General features: G+C 36.8%; 1 protein-coding gene across 4 annotated transcripts in view; it reads left to right on the top strand.

Annotated features, from left to right (window-relative positions):
* DPP10 (dipeptidyl peptidase like 10) overlaps window positions 1-17,146 on the top strand; it is a 420,223-nt gene that overhangs the window by 187,017 nt on the left and 216,060 nt on the right. For all 4 annotated transcript variants that reach the window (XR_014026226.1, XM_081326185.1, XM_081326184.1 and 1 more), the window contains 2 exons: window positions 2,191-2,305; window positions 8,055-8,150. Coding sequence is in view for 3 of the 4 variants with exons in the window: in XM_081326185.1 (XP_081182311.1) it covers window positions 2,191-2,305; window positions 8,055-8,150 (211 nt within the window). In the remaining variant the exon portion in view is untranslated. The remainder of the gene's footprint in view (window positions 1-2,190; window positions 2,306-8,054; window positions 8,151-17,146) is intronic.

Here is a 17,146-nt window from a genome sequence, read left to right as displayed (position 1 = left end):
TTGAATGATGGCAGATGTACAAGTTAAAGTCTGTATGAAATAGCTCCAGATGGCTCTGAAATTTTATTTTTTCCAAATAGTCATAGCTCTGTAAAGCAAGATATGTGCTACTGATTTTCCCAAATATAAGCCAGTATTATTCTGAAGACCATTATTTGCTTTCAAAGTTTGCCGTGTCTGCTGTATTACCAAAAGGCTGCCATTCCCCACCTGGTCTAAATTCATGAGATTTCATTTCTATTCATGCGCAAGGAGATTGCCAATTTCTGCCAAATCCAACTGCCAACCACCATTTAGCCCACACTATTACACGCCATTCTGGGATTCCCCAGCGCTCAACAGTGTCTTTCTGGAAGTGGGAAAAAATTGTAAAGGTTCTAATAGGAATATAAAGACCAACCATTTTAAGCAGTGAGAAAACTTTCTCTTTTCCTTCATTTATATAAGCACAAAAAGTCAAAGCTATTCAATTGCCTCTCATATAATATAAATTTATTCTACTATGCATTGGAGCATTGTGTTAAATGAATTTACTAAAACTTGCTTTTTGGTTTTACCCTCCCCTCCCCTGCAACACACAGACAAAAATCACTGATCACCTAGGCATATTGTACACATAAACATCCTAATTCCTTCTCCTACTCCTGGAGTGAAGTTAAAAAAATAGTATTATTTAGCTTCCATATGTTTAACCTTTAGCTATATCTTCATCTCTTTTTGCAGCAGTAACTAGCTTGTATTCTTTTAATGGATGAAAGCCATGTTTCTTTCAGGCTTGGCAATGAAATATAGTATTATTTTGTAACAGGTAGCTTCTGGTAAAGAGGGAAAGCTATATAACACTTCCATGATGAATGAGAAAACCAAATACCGGTAACAGTTTTTAAAATAAGACCTATGAGGCCACTACTGAGAGCCAGTACAGATTAAGGGTTAAAATGCAAAATCTGATAATGGACTTCCCTGACCACATCCTACCTGCCAACTAATAACATTAGCATGGTCATTGTGTTTAATTCATAAATGTGTAAATATTAACATACGCACACACACACACATATATGTAATTTTTTTGGATTGCTAACAAAGAATTAAAGGGAGATCCAAAAAATTTACACAAATAATGAGTTGTCACAGTTGCGACTACAGCTTGTGGATGGCCTTAGGTTAGGCTGATACAGGCAATAAGGTTTGGCCCGTATTTGGGCCTGGCAAGGTATTCTAAAATATTTAACAAATACTTAACGTGTGTGTGTGTCTCTCTGTGTGTGTATATATACATATATATATAGAGAGAGACATATCTTAAAATGTGGAACATCACACAGAAAAGAAATTACGGAGCTTTAGTCGTTCAAAACTGTTTCTGCATGTGTACTTTATATGCAGAAGCTATTTCTGGCATAGCAAAGTATGTGATTCAGGCAGTCAGCTCTGCTTTCTGAAGGTAGAATGATTCTTCTGTAATGTTATTCAGACTGAGTTAGACCAATAGGTCTCCTCAAGACAATTCATCCCATTGAGACAGATCAAGACATAAACAAAATATACCGGTAATATATTTTGTGTTACTCAGCCTTACGTTGCCACATGCAAAAATGGAATAACAGTGCAAATTCTAGTTTATATTTCTTTTACTAATTTTTGTTAAAAAAAATTTCTAGTGTTACTTCCTCTAGTGGAAGTAGTTAAATTTGCAGAAACAAGACTTTCAGGGCTGTTATACAGAAATGTTAATGTTTAAAATAATAATGAAGTAATTCAGAATAAGGTAAGTTAAGGTAAAGAGCTATTATTAAACTTAAAACTGAATATTCAAATCTACTCTACTTTTGATACTGAATAGGAAGTTTTATTTTCCTAATTATTTTGTAGAATCTACCTTATATGCTGAATTTAACTTCAGTACACTAAAGCGCTACCCAAAATTTGTAAAATATCTGTACAATCAATAATGATTGTTTTCTGTGTATACATGTGCTTATAAAAATAGGAAGCTATAAAAATATGTGATTATTTTCAAGAACAGTAAAAATGACATACTTTAAAAAATAAAATGAAGTACTCTGATGGAAAATCAAATAATCAACTCACAATGTGACTACAACAATGCATAAAATAATTTATTTTATGGATCATATTTAATATGCAGTCATAAAGCAAATTCCTTTTTTTTTTTAATTTTCTCAGGAACTTGGAAGCAACAGCCCACCACAGAGGAACTGGAAAGGAATAGCAATTGCATTGCTAGTGATTCTAGTGGTATGTTCGCTGATCACCATGTCCGTAATTCTTTTAACACCAGGTAGTAATAAACTTTTATTACTTGTTTGTTTTGAGTATTTAAACTCTAAATTGCTTATATTCAGTCTAACATAATAGATGAATAGAGGGAACTTAGTGCGAGATATTTCTATGTAAGGTAACAAATGCCATATGTTATAGAAATGATAGGCATGCTGTAGAATGTGATAGGATAAAACATTGACCTGTGAAGACTATTGATTATCCATTGACATCAGGAACTGGAATTGTGCATATGTGCATAAATATTCCACATCTCATCATGTACAACCTCTACCCACATCTCAGATTTCTGTGATTTGAAGCAATTCTAGAAAATACCTTAAACAATTTTTGAAGGCATCTCTAAGACTTACAGAACAATGGTCAGGAAACTGTAAAGCTATGCTCAATGTTGCCCCAATGTAAATATGCAAAACAGCAAAGAAATGTAAATGCTACAGACTGCCATAGTGTTAGTACATCAGTTAAAGTAGTGAAGAATGCTAAGAGATACGTATAGCTAAAAGAGTTTTTCTCCCATCTCTGAAAGTCCTATCACAGTGTCATCCAGGGAGGAAAGGGTGAGAATCAATGTGGTAGTTTCAGCAGTGTATTAAATTCCCATCCATTTGTAGATCTGTATGATATATAAAGATAGCAGGGTTTTGTGCTGCTGCAATAGTCATTTTTGATTTTGTTAACTGCTTCCCTATCAAATCCATTGCTGCTCATGCCATTTGGACGGTGGATAAGGATATTTTTTCATGATTTTGTCTCATGGCAATGTGGAATTTAAAGCTCACTAATCAGTCCAATAGCAGAGTTGTCTCTAACATTTCTGACTTTGTGGACCTACGGTGGGGGAGAGGGAATAGTTCCGTGTCAGTGCGGGTGCACGCAACTCCATTTACACAAGCAGTGGGCATGCACAGCCACTGTTCACACAAATGGAGCTGCATGCATGTGCTCGCCTGCCCGCTGTGCATGGAAGTGGAACTGTAGGCTCATGCATGCTCACTTGCATGCTCACTTCTGCAATCCGGTTCTGAATGGGCCATGGCCTGGAGGTTGGGGATCCCTGCAATAGTACAAGGCAGAGGAAACAAAGTATTTGAGCTTTGGTTGAAGCTTTCCTTCTTAAGCAATGGATTGAGCAGAAGAAATAGACTTTTCTTCTTTTTCAGTCAGGATTACAAGAGTGTGGGCAAGTAAAAATAAACCTGAACTTTTCTATGTATGGGGGGAATAAATGAAGGATGAAAAAAATAGTAATATAGTAGTATGAAATATATAGGAAATCTCCTTACAGTTCTGGGAAGGCCAAATTATTACAGAATATAATAAGCTGAGGAAACCCCAAATTCCTATTATCTGGAGATCGGTAAAGTAATAAAAACAATATATCTTTTTCTTTCTTTTTAGGTACTAGATCTTTAATTATTTATATTATTTAAACTTCTGCTTATATGCAGACTTAGAGCAGTTATAATTGCTATAGACAAGGAGAAATGACTGGAATACTTAAAAAGTTTTATTTTCCCAATTGCCCTAAAATGTATTTAAATTGCAATAAATACGAGTACAGGATCATTTCACACTAGCAATTTATAGCCAACCCTGGATGAATTTATATATATACTGTATATGAGACTGATATGCATTTCAAACTTATTAGTTTTCATCAGTCAGCCATACCCTTCTGAGATTCGAACCTGGGCTGATGGCACATTAGGCAGTTGTTTTTACCTCTTGAGCCACAGGATCTCTCTCGCTTTGTTAGCTTTAGAAGCAAGGGGAGATATGTGTCAAATACTTGTTAACTATTTAGATTACCTTGCTAGGCCCCAAACATGGGGCAAATCTTTATTTTCTGTTTCAGCCTATCTTGAAGGCCATCGAACAGGCAGTAGTCTGTGACAGCTCATATATTTATGTAAATTACTAACAAAAAATTAAGGGAGACTGATATGCATTTCAAACTTATTAGTTTTGGGGCCTAGCAAGGTAATCTAAATAATGCATATCAGCCTGAGGATGACGGATGGGATTCCGTCGAAACGTTGCTCCTACACTTTCAACTCTACGCGGGGAAAAACCCGAATGACCAAAGATCCACATACAAACACCCGCGAAAACCTCAGAAAACAATATATATATATATATATATATATATATATATATATATATATATATATATATATATATATATATATATATATATATATATATATATATATATATATATATATATATATATATATATATATATATATTTGTTTTCTGAGGTTTTCGCGGGTGTTTGTATTTGGATCTTTGGTCATTCGGGGTTTTTCCCACGTAGAGTTGAAGGTGTAAGAGCAACGTTCCGACGAAATACCATCTGGCTCAGATACGTAGATGACACCTTCGTAATCTGGCCACACGGCAAAGAAAAACTGGAAGACTTCCTCACACACCTCAATAGCCTACACCCCAAAATACAATTCACCATGGAAACAGAAGCTAACAATCAACTTCCCTTCCTTGATGTCTTAGTCTACAAGAAATCCAACGGCTCCCTAGGACACACTATCTACCATAAAAAAAAACACACAAACCGCTATCTGAACGCACTCTCACACCACCACCCAGCACAGATCAACTCCGTAGCCAAGACACTCATCTCCAGAACAAAACACCTATCTGACGAACAACACCTAAAAACCGAACTACACACTCTCACTAATGTACTAAGCCAATGGATTCCAAAGAAACATGATTACCAATTTAATCCGAAGAGAGACACCCCCAAAAACCCAAGACAGAGAACAAGAAAATGGCAAAGCTCTCCTCCCATACTTAAAAGGGACCACAGACAGAATCAGCAAGATCCTCCAAAAATACAACATCAAAACAGCATTCTACACAGACAGAAAAATATCCACCATCCTAAGAAACCCCAAAGACATAATTGGGTTAGAAAACCAAGGAGTATACGAAATCCCATGCACCACCTGCCCCACCACATACATCGGACAGACCAACAGAAGAATAAGTGCACACATTGAAGAGCACAGGAACTCACTCAGAAAGGGAGAACAAACTTCATCCCTGTTCCAACACTTTGAAGCCACGGGACATGAAATTGATTTTTAAAAAACCAAAACTATCGCCAAAATTGAACATTTTAACAACAGAATAATCAGAGAAGCCATTGAGATAGAAAAACGCCCCCACAGCATGAACAAACAAGATGATACCTCTCGCCTACCAGCCATTTGGAAACCCGCCTTGATTGACAGACGAGTCCCAACCACCAAGAATGATACCAGACCCAAACTCATGACAACATCACATGACATCACCACCACACAACCATTCAAAAAGCAAATCCGAACCCACAATGATAACGACGCACAACCACAAAACAGAAACCTAACTACAGCTGCAACATCAGCCACTTTAAACACCTCCAAACCACACAATAAGCAAACTGACACCCACGATAAAAACATGGCACTACCACAAACACGAAGCCGAACAAAAGCAGCACAACTCACCAGCTCAGATCTAAGGCTGGCAGCTGAGACCAGCCCATCCACTCAAAACACACCCCCATCCAATCAGAACACACACCCCATTCAAAACACACACCCACCCAATCAGAACACACCTAATCCCCCACCCAATCAGAGCACACCTCCACCCACAGAACACACCCCCTCTGGCAGTTTAAAAAAGAAGAACAAACAGCCACCACCACATGCTTCTCCCAGAAGAAGGAAGCTGAAGCCACCAGCCTGATGATGACGGATGGGATTTCGTCGAAACGTTGCTCTTACACCTTCAACTCTACGTGGTCAAAAACCCGAATGACCAAAGATCCCCATATATATATATATATATATATATATATATATATATATATATATATATATATATATATATATATATATATATATATATATATATATATATATATATATATATATATATCTCAATCCCATTTATATCCCACCCTTCTCCGAAGACTCAGGGCGGCTTACAATCTAACCACAAATCAATGTGCTTAGCATTAAGTACCTTGAGAAACCTGCTAGTATCTGAACAAAAGATAAAAATATTTCTTTATGCACATCATTCATTTTTCAGAGTATTGTTACTTTTTGTTATTGTTATAAATGAAAACACAGATATTCTTTGAGGAAACAATCCTTCAGATAACCAGGTCCTCTGCCATGTAGGGCTTTAATGATAAGCAGCTCCTTGAACTGCACCTGTAAGGAAACTGGGATCCTGTGCAACTTAAAGAGATGTAAGATCGACAAACATATGAATGCCCAATACTGCATGTGCCACTGCATTCTGGATCAGTTGTATAGGTAGTTCAAACAAAGGGCTAAACAGCAATCTCTGAATACTTGGTGTTAGGAATTATGCAAAACATTTCACAAAATTATAATTTGACCTTTATTTCATACCAATCAACAGGCTCTATTTTTCCCCTTTTTTCTTGTTTGCTTTGTTTTTCTTGTTTGAGATGGCAATTAGAGAGTTAGCTTTGCCAAAATTTTGATGCAGCTTAGACTGTTACTATTTTCATACGCAACTAACTACAGATGATGGACCAACTCTTCTTGTGCAAAAGTCTTTAGTTAACATTATTTGTAATAGCATGATCTAAGGGGATTCTGAATATATCATCTTGTACTTTGATTTTGTACTTAAGTTATTGTCTAATTTTGTATAGAACTGCAATTCTTTTCAGAAGGTTTACATGCCTTGAGAAAAGCAGAGCAAGTAAATACCAAATTAAGATTATCTTTCTCATGACCTTTAGAGTCCGAGAGACTAAGGGGATCTCACTTTCTTCCAGTTGTAGGAAAAAACTTCATTATCTGACGTCCACCCAGTACTTCTGATATAAACTAAATACAGTTTGCATCTGATTTTGCCTCAGATCAGATGGGAGTCCATTTCCCCAAATTACCTATGTTTCATATCTCTCCTCTCAATTTTATTCATACAAATGAGAACCTAAAGTTAAAACCCCTATAGCCTCCCAGAAAAATATTTGAAAGGATTATTCATTTTCATTCTAATTTTCTTCAATATACAATAGAAAATGGCCAAATACATCTTCTGAAAATGGACCCTTTAAGCCAAGGCTTTGAGACTTCCTCTGAAAAATCCTTGGGCATTCTTGACATTTTAGCCAAGTTTTTAAGCAGAGGATAACCCCTCGTGTTTTCCCGTTAATTTGATCAGCAGTATGCACTCAAAAATAAAGTTGTAAATTCTTAGCTGGGCCTCTAATCTAAAATGTCAAAGAGTAATTGCATCTTCTCAACTGGCTTAACAAAATTCATACATCATTTTAAATCAGGGATTGCTTTAATCATGAATAAACCACAGTAGCTAAATTCATACTATATGCCTATCTAACATCGAATAAATTGCATTATATTTTATACTATCACATTATTTTATTGTGTGAATTCAGTCACACATGTGATCTGTTCTATGCTAGCTTATTAATGATGTAGACTAGAGTCTAAGGCAAGGAACTTTAACTTGTTTGAATTAAGGTCATAGGGTTCATGGGAATTTATTCTTTACAGATTGATTGATTGATTGATTGATTGATAACATTTTTTGTGAATTAATATACAAATAAACACTATTTGAAAATATTGAGGGGATGTCAGTATTTTAATCAAAGATTTATTTTTGAACTCTATGCTTTAAAATTAATAGTTCTTTATTAAAATGTTGTTTTTTTATTGCAGATGAACTATCAAACTCTTCAGAAACCAGATTGTCTTTAGAAGATCTCTTCAGAAAAGAGTTTGTAGTTCACAATCCAGATGCCAAATGGATGAGTGGTATGTTGAATATGTTGGACAAGCCCTTTGAATAGAAAATATGAAAAGTGAATTATATTTTACTGATATACATAAAACTAAAGTACATTTAGAGAGTATATTATAAATGTAGAACAATGCTTATTAAATGCTAGACAGATTTAAGCTTTCTTGGATTAAATCTTTATTTAAACTTATTTAGGAAATCAACTGGCCTTATGTTAGTCGTGATTTCTGTGGGTAGCTTCTAAGCAGATCCAAGGCCAAACTCTTGATAGAGATGGTGATAGTGATAATCAGCCTTTTGAGGTAGGTCAAGAAATAGACAAGTATATATAATATGTATATTATATTAAAATAAATTAGTATAAAGAGGCATCACACAGATATATTGATATAGATGTTAATTTATGTAAAAATATGTTTGATTTATAAATTCATAAGCCCCAGCATTTGCCTTACTCATTAGCAAAATTAAAGAATCAATCTTACCTTGGAACAACTCACCTGTCCACCTCAATTTACAACCACAACTAAAATTTCCATTGCTAAGCAATGTAGTTGTTAAGTAAATTTTGCCTCATTTCATGACCTTTCTCGCCACTGATAAGTGAATCACTGCAATTATTAAGTTAGTAGCATGCCTTTCAGCAAATCTGGCTTCCTCATTGACTTTGCTTGTCAGAAGATCCCAAAAGGTGATTACAAAATTAAATTATTGTTTTCCCTATATCAGTTCCTTACTTGGCCTTCCTCATGTCTAGGGATCAATGCAAAGAGCTTCTCCCTTTGTTCTCTCACTTCAAATATATAGACCAGACATACTAGTTGATATTTAACTCATTTTTATAAGGGGGGGAGTAAAAAGTAAGGATTATGGTTTTGTAGATGATAGCTACAAAATACTAATACTATTATCAAGGATCTCCAATTAATTATGTTAATTCATTTATCCAAACCTAGAAGTTAGCTTCCACCTTCTCTTCATCTCCATGGAAATGTGATACCATTTAAAATAATTTAAAATATTATTTTACTGGTTTATGGACCTGGTTGTTCCACCCCATTCTTATTCATCTCATAGTTTAGATTTATTCCTGTTTTAAATTATTATTAAAACAGGCATAAATTTGGTCCTATCCCATAGCAATGTTTTAAAACTATCACTGTTGCATTGGTTATTTCATGTTTTGTTTTGATGAGTTACTTTATTGCTATTAAATTGGATTGATTTGTATCTTTGGTTATTTTGCTTGTTTTGTCCCATGCCTTTATGTAAATAATAATAATAGGAAAATATCGAGGGACTATACTATAATTTGAATTAGTGTATCTAGCTACTTTTTGTTTCTAATTTTGGTCAGTTTACTGATACTTGGAAGAATACTTGGAAAGTATGCTTGAAAAATAGACCATGTTCCATAGTTTCTGCTTTGCCATTGTTGGCTCTTCATCTGCCATCCTTCCCTGTTTGGTTTTTGTTACTTTTGGTGCTAATTGAATTAATAACAGAAATTCCTAAAATTGTGTTTCATTCATCATAAGTAATTAATAATTGTGTATCTACCTTTCTGTTTTGATTTCCCCCTCTCCTCCAGTTTCTTGTCATTCTGATGTAGATTTACAACAAATAATATCAGAATAGAAGAGGGAATGAATTTCTTTGCCATTCCAAAATGCAAGAAAAAGAAAGTTTTTATCTGGGTCTATCTCTTGGATTATTTCATTGTCAGAGCACTTGCACACAAACAAATTGGAAAATAATTTTGGAAATTATTAAAACTAATTATTGGTGTTTAAGGGAATAAAAAAACTGAATGTATTCACTTGACTAGAAAGTACCTTTAGGAGAGCCAGTACCGTTTGTACAGTTCACTAAATTCTGTAAAAATGGCAATATTTACAAAACATTTTTTGCTAGTGTACTTTTCTATGCCCCAGGGCAACAAGTAATTTGAGAAAGGAGAATAAATAAAAAAGAGAAGTGATTTACTGAAAAAGGAGCCCCCAAAATGGTTGAGAATAATATTTTGGGAAACTAGAGAGCCTTGAATAAAATGCATAAATCAGAGAAGATGTGCTATGTGAAACAATTGGGTATGTTTCATGTAAACATGTGAAAGGTCATCAAGAGTGTAGATTAAAAAAAAATGATTGATTACTTAACCTATAACTAGTGATAGGACTGAAAATAAGACCTGTAAAGAAAATAGAAATGGAAATACAGTGATACACTCATTCATTCAATAAGCTATGCTATAATACCAATGTAAATTTACAACACTGACATTAAAATCATCAAACATTATTGAATAATATTCATCACCCATTCTGCTAGCAATTTCCATATTTCTTTTACTGACTTTTTAGTTACAATGATTGTACATCTCTTTCTTCTCCATTTAGTGATCTTATCGTATCTACAATGAAATAGAAAACACATTGAGATCTTTTTAAAAAAATCAGCTTTGATTTTAATGTATTGCATTGTAAGACTTGAATTTATAGTTCTGTTACAAATATGATAGTAATGTTACTTTAATTTGTGGAACACATAAATGGATCTGATTATTCAAACCTGACACTTTTGAAAGGATTCTTTTTATATGCTTTCTTCTTAATTTATGTTGCATTTATTAAAAAAGAAAAATACGTGTATTTTATTGTATTCTAAAGCAATAATAATTCACTATGGATATTTTTAAAGGAATTTATATATGAATAAAAATAAATGGAATGTTTTTCAGTGAAAAGCATTCCAGTTCAAAATACTTATTTTTTTGTTCAAAGCACTGATTGTTTTCAGATGTTAGTACATACTGTATACAGAAGGATTTTGTATGTAGCCTCAACTTAAGACCATAATTGGGACAGGACCTTCTGTTGCTAAGCAAGGCAGTCTTTAAGTGACTTGTGCCTAATTTTAGTACCCTTTTTTGCATGGTCATTAAGCAAATTGCTGTGGTTATTAAGTGAATCACATGGTTGTTAAACAAATCCTGTTTCCCCCATTAACTTTGCTTGTTGGAAGCTGGCTGGGAATGTTGCAATGGCAATCATGTGACCTCAGGGTGCTGGATCCAACGTGGATACATGCTGGTTGCCAAGGATCCAAATTGTGCTACATGACTCTGGGGCTGGTGCGGTGGTTGCAAGTGCAAGGACCAATCATAAGTTGTTTTTTTCATGGTAACTTCACGCTGTCACTAAATGAGTGGTCATAAGTCAAGGACTGCCTGTATGTGCTCTGTGTGTGTGTGTGTGTGTGTGTGTGTGTGTGTGTGTGTGTGTGTAGAAATCTAGAAATATTATTAACTGTATTCAAACGAGAGGATTATGAGAAATATGTCTGTTTTAAACACTTAAATTCAGCAACTACTGTAGGTAGAGACTTCTGTTTATATTAATAAACACACACACACATGTGTGTGTGTATGTGTGTGTTTATTAATATAAACATAAGTCTCTACCTACAGTATATACCCTTAAAAGAGTAAAAATGCAAATCGTGGGTGTGTGCATGTTAGAAAGAAAAAGAATCGAACACCAGGATAGAAATATAAACAAACTGTTTAATATGCAAAACACTCTACTATCAGAAACATGTACCATGTTTTGGTACATGTATTGGTACCTGTTTCTGATAGTAGAGTGTTTTGCATATTAAACAGTTTGTTTATATTTCTATCCTGGTGTTCGATTCTTTTTCTTTCTAACACACACACACACACACACACACACACACACACACACATATAGGGTAAGCTTAAAGAGTACAAAAGAGTTAAGAATAAAGATGCAAAAGGCAAAATGAAAATAGGATACAATAAAAGGATTTTATGATGTTTTTAATATTTAATATTAAATATTGAATTTTTTTTGCTTATATCTGTTTAAGTCATTTCACCTGTTGTTTTTAATTAGTCTCTTGACTAATTAGAAGTCAGTGTTTATATTACAAAATATCCAGGAATCTGCCTTCCTGGGTATTTTGTAATATAAAAGGGAGCCATTCTTACTTAAATTTGGTTAAACCTCTGTTGTGAGTATATTTTGTCACTTTTGCCATTGCTGCATATTCACCAGTTCAATGTAGGCATATGTATATTTGTGTGTAAGTTAGCGTAAGTATGTATCTGTGTACACACACATACTCAGACATGTAATATGATATTTTCAGTTATGCTTTTTAGAATTATCCTTAATAAAAATATTTGTAATCTCAGTGTATTTTTTTTAGAATTTCTGAATATTGTGATGTATTTCTCACAAATACCCTTTTTGAGGGTATTTTGTGCATTAACACCACAGGTAACAAAATGTTCCTTTCTTAACTTTGACATTTCCAAAATTCATTATTATACTATTTATCCATCTTGGAGATACTTGAAGTAATAAATCATCCATTATACATTTTATACCAATTTTCTCTCATATTGTACAAGTAATCCCTGAGTTCCAAACGTTCCCTTAGTGAGCGTTCAAAGTTATGCAATAAGCACCCACAAGTGTTTACAAAAAAGTCCCAAAATTATGAATGTTGACACACCACGGCAGTCATTCACCCTTATGAACAACTGCAGAGGCACTGAAACATTCACCCTGGCTACTCTCCTGTGCCCTAGGTCTCCCTAGCACACAGGTCGGCAACCCGCGGCTCCCAGTCACCCGGTGCGTGTGCACCTCTTCGAACAGGCAGTGGTGCGCGCGCACCTCTTCGAACGGGCGCAGGTGCGCGCGCACCTCTCCAAAGGTTTGGAGAGGTGCGCGTGCACCTCTGCCTGAACGGGCAGTGGCGCCGCTTGTTGGGAAAGCAGCTGCGGCCCGTTTGCAGAGCTGCCGCCTTCAGAGGAAGGCAGCAGCCTGCAAACGGGCCATGGCAGCTTTCCCAATGGACGGCGCCACTGCCCATTCCGAGAGATGCACGTGCACCTCTCCGAACGGGCGGAGTTGCGCGCGCACCTCTCCAAACCTTTGGAGAGGTGCGCGCGCACCTCCGCCTGAATGGGCAGTGGCGCCGCTCGTTGGGAAAGCTGCTGCGGCCCGTTTGCAGAGCTGCCGCCTTCAGAGGAAGGTGGTAGCTCGGCCGCGGCAGCAGGTCTGTAAACGGGTGGCGCCGTCACCCGTTCGGGTTGAGGTGCGCGCGCACCTCTCCGAACGGGTGGAGGTGCTCGCGCAGCTCTCCAAACCTTTGGAGAGCTGTGCGCGCACCTCTCCGAATGGAAAGTTGCCGCGGCCCGTTACTAAACTCTACATATTGCAGAGCACACATAACTTGCCAGTTTCTAATGAAACTGGGCAATTTTTCCACTCAAAATGTGGCGCTGAACTAAGCGATGGCAACGGAAATGCTATGGACTTGCACTTCCGTATTTCATTGCGTTTAAGAGGCCAGAGAAGAAAGGCTGGTTTGCTTTTTAACGAGTGCCAAGCAGTTCCTGACACGACTCGGCTCTCAGAGGCTCCAGAAAAATCAAACCCGTCGGCTGTTTAGCTGGGAAAATTAAGTCCCGGGAGTTCTTTGTATAGCCACAAAGCAGCAGGAAAGTTCAGAGTAGGCGCAGTTGGGCCTCTCAGCGCTACCCTTCACGTAGTCGCTCACAGAGGTCCCCTTTTTCTGCTTGGGAGAATGCGAGGCTTCGGTGACCGAGGCCGCGATCGTGATCGCGACGGGTAAGGAAAAGGGAATTGGGCTTCTTTCAAGGGTTTGTCGTATCTCTGCCACCCCCCTCCACCCAGTCTCGCCCCTTGTGCTCTTTCTGCTGTGTGGGAGGCAGAAATACTGGGGCAGCCAGCGCTGCCTGAGGGCTGATCGTGCTAAATTTCTGCCTTTCTCGTAGTTATTAAAGCATCGAATGGCACCAAGAAGAGGGGTGGGGTTCTGCCATTTTGTCGAAATGGGAAAACGTCGAAGTTGGGGAGCAAGTTCCTCGGAACTCTCCGGGACTTTTTAAATTAAATCAGCACAATACTAGGCTGTGTGGAGAGCTGATGCAATGGAGGAGGGCTGCCAGTTTGTAAAGTTTGGGCTTTTGTGTCGTGGGGAAAAGAGCACTTTAACAACAGGATCTTTTCTCGTAAAGAAAAAACAAAAGGCTCACGCTCTGTGTTGCTTTTCTTTCTCCCTGTATTTCTAAGATTACGGAAGCTTTGCCAGAAAATTTTATGCCGGTGGTTGAAAGATGGCATCACAATAAGGAGGTGACCGTTTGACTGGGTGCCAGATTAATGTCGGCTCTGCAAACGGGCCGTCGCCGCCGCGCAACCGGTTCCATCACACATAAAGTGGCAACTGCGCGTGTGTGTCTGCGCATGTGCAAGAAACAACTTTTTGCACATACGCAAAACGTTTTTTGCACATGCACGTGCATGGATGCACGCACGCGGCTCCCACTTTTTTTTATGTGTGATGGAACTGGTTCCCAGTGGCTCTTTTGCTTTTTCAGGTTGCCGACCCCTGCCCTAGCACTAGGCCTGTGGATACTCACCTTGCAAAGATCTAGAGCAGGGGTAGGCAACCTTGGCTCTTTTATGACTCATAGACTTCAACTCCCAGAATTCCTGAGTCAGCTGACTCAGGAATTCTGGGAGTTGAAGTCCATCAGTCATAAAACAGCCGAGGTTGCCTACCCCTGATCTAGAGAGTCTTTGCTTCTTGGCTCTTTTGCTGCTTCAGGCCTTCTGTGTGCTCACAGAGAATGAGACCTAAAGTAAAGCAAGATCATGTGAGATCAGTGGCATGAGATCTCACGTGATCTCACGGTACTTTAGGCCTCTGTTCTCTGCAAACGGAGGCCTGGACAAGATCTGCAGCAAGAGGCTTTGCAAATGGAGGTAAGGGCTGAAACATCAAAGCCTTCCATTTGCAAAGCCTTTTGCCATCTTTGCAAAAAGTCTCTGCTGCCAAGAAGGGACCTCTGGAGACCCGCTGCCACCACTCCCTCCTTTTTTAAGGTCAGTTTTTCTTCTTCCAAAAAATATAAATGCATTAACTATGGTATATTTCTACCTTCATAAAGCAATTCTTGCTTTGTCTTTAGTGTTTTTTCTGAATTTGAATGTAATGTAGTAGCATGTGTAATTCTTTCTTGCTATAGTTATCCTTGAAGTTAAAAAGCATTTGTTGGTGGTACTAATAGAGAAATGTAATTTGCAGAAGATTCTAAATATTCAACTAACATTGTCTTATAATTCTTTCCTTCCTTTGTTTCTTTCTATGATAAAACTGTATGAAGTCAATTTGTCAAGACAACTCCTTCTATATTTAATGTCCTGTTACTTAGGGATTCTTTCCTTTACATTATCCATGATCAACAGCCTGCTCAGTAATATAATTTAAGGTTAGGAATTAAAAGTGCTTGCTTTCTTTTAGTCTTGTAAGATGAATCTTACTCTTGGTTTTTCCCACTCTACATGAATCTGTTAATTGGTCTTTGCTGTTCTACAAACTTTTGTCTGATATTTTAGTCAGTGCCATTTGAAATAGGAGGTTAATCTTAGACAATATATTCAATTTTATTGTTGTAATGAAATCCAAGAAACTTTTAAGTTTTTCCACCTTTAAAAATATTCTATTTCTTTCCATAATTTATTATAACTGTTTGGAAATATGTCTTTGTTAAATCCTGTCAAATATAGTCTTAAATGTTTTACTAGATCTTTTGTTACCTCACAGTCAGTCTCTTTCATTCACAAGCATTAGCTTATTTTGAGTATGGTGTTAACCCTTAATATGATGTCATATATGACACAGGTCACTTGCAAAATCTAATATGCAGTGCATGCTGTGTTATGTGTCCATTGGCTTTTGTCTTATATCAGTAAGAACAAAGGATGTATGCCTTAGTTCTTAATGAATGAGTATTTATGAATAATGATATAATCAGAACATAGCAATCTGGGGAATGATTTTTGGAATTGATGATATAAACTGTTTGCTCTTGTTCACCTCACATACTTAACTATGTGAGCATGGGGTTAACATAACATGGATACGTGGCTAAGCATAGTAAGTAGGGGCTAAAAACTAGGGAATCTCGGGCTAAATTAACTCTTCAAAGTCTGCCACATCCTCTGATCAAGGACATAAAGTTTGTACTCAAAAAGATAGATTCCTAGGGAATTCCCTGTCTGTCTTTTCTCTTTATATTCCTCTTTCCCATGAGTACATGGAGAAGGGTAGAACATGAGAAGAATGAAGCAGGTGAGCCCACTATGCTTGCAGCACTGTACCTGACTGAACACTGACTGAAACTGGAGGGCTGAGAGGGAAGAGTATTGCTGTCATCTTCAAATATTCCATTGCCAATGTGACAAAACCTTTCTGCTTTCATTCTACTTTTTGAAGCATACATCTAATGATGATGATTATGATGATGATGTTGAGAGAGAGCGAGAGAGCGCACAGGGTTTTTATGAACCCTTGTACACAATTACCACAGGGAGGGCAATCTCAATGTCTCATAAATGGAAAGATACATTATATGAAGATGTAAGAATGAGTCTTTTTGATTGTGGTCACTTTGCTTTGAAAAAAGTTCTTGCCCTGAAAATCAAGTATATTAACTATCTTTTGACTGTAGATACAGACCTGCCATTTTGTACTCACTCACCTCTGGCAGGATCTACAGCCTTTTATCTCGTAAATGATTGTCTACTAGCGTTATTTTTTAATTAGACTATGTTTTTATTTTCCCCCAATTTATTATCTTGATTTATTATATTTTATTATATTTTTTAATATTTTATCACTACCATCTGGACAGGAGACAGACTGTAAAACTTAAATGAAATAAAAATAGTGCTGTCTTCAATAGGACCAGCATTAATTTTCCTGTAATCCCTTTAAACTTTTGTTTTGAGTGGGATGGGAGTTTTGAATAAGGAAACATCAGCCTGCTTTATGGTGATGCTAGGATAAGATGCTGGTTCTCCTTTGAGCAGGACATCTGCATTCTTTGCAAGTGAAATGTAACAGTAAATATTTACCCGGGAGCAAAAGTGAATTTAATAAGCAG

This window comes from Vipera berus, assembly GCF_964194415.1.
Source record: "Vipera berus genome assembly, chromosome: 1".
Classification (NCBI taxonomy): domain Eukaryota; kingdom Metazoa; phylum Chordata; class Lepidosauria; order Squamata; family Viperidae; genus Vipera; species Vipera berus.
Note: the sequence above shows the minus strand (reverse complement) of the source record. Positions and strands in the feature narration are given on the sequence as shown.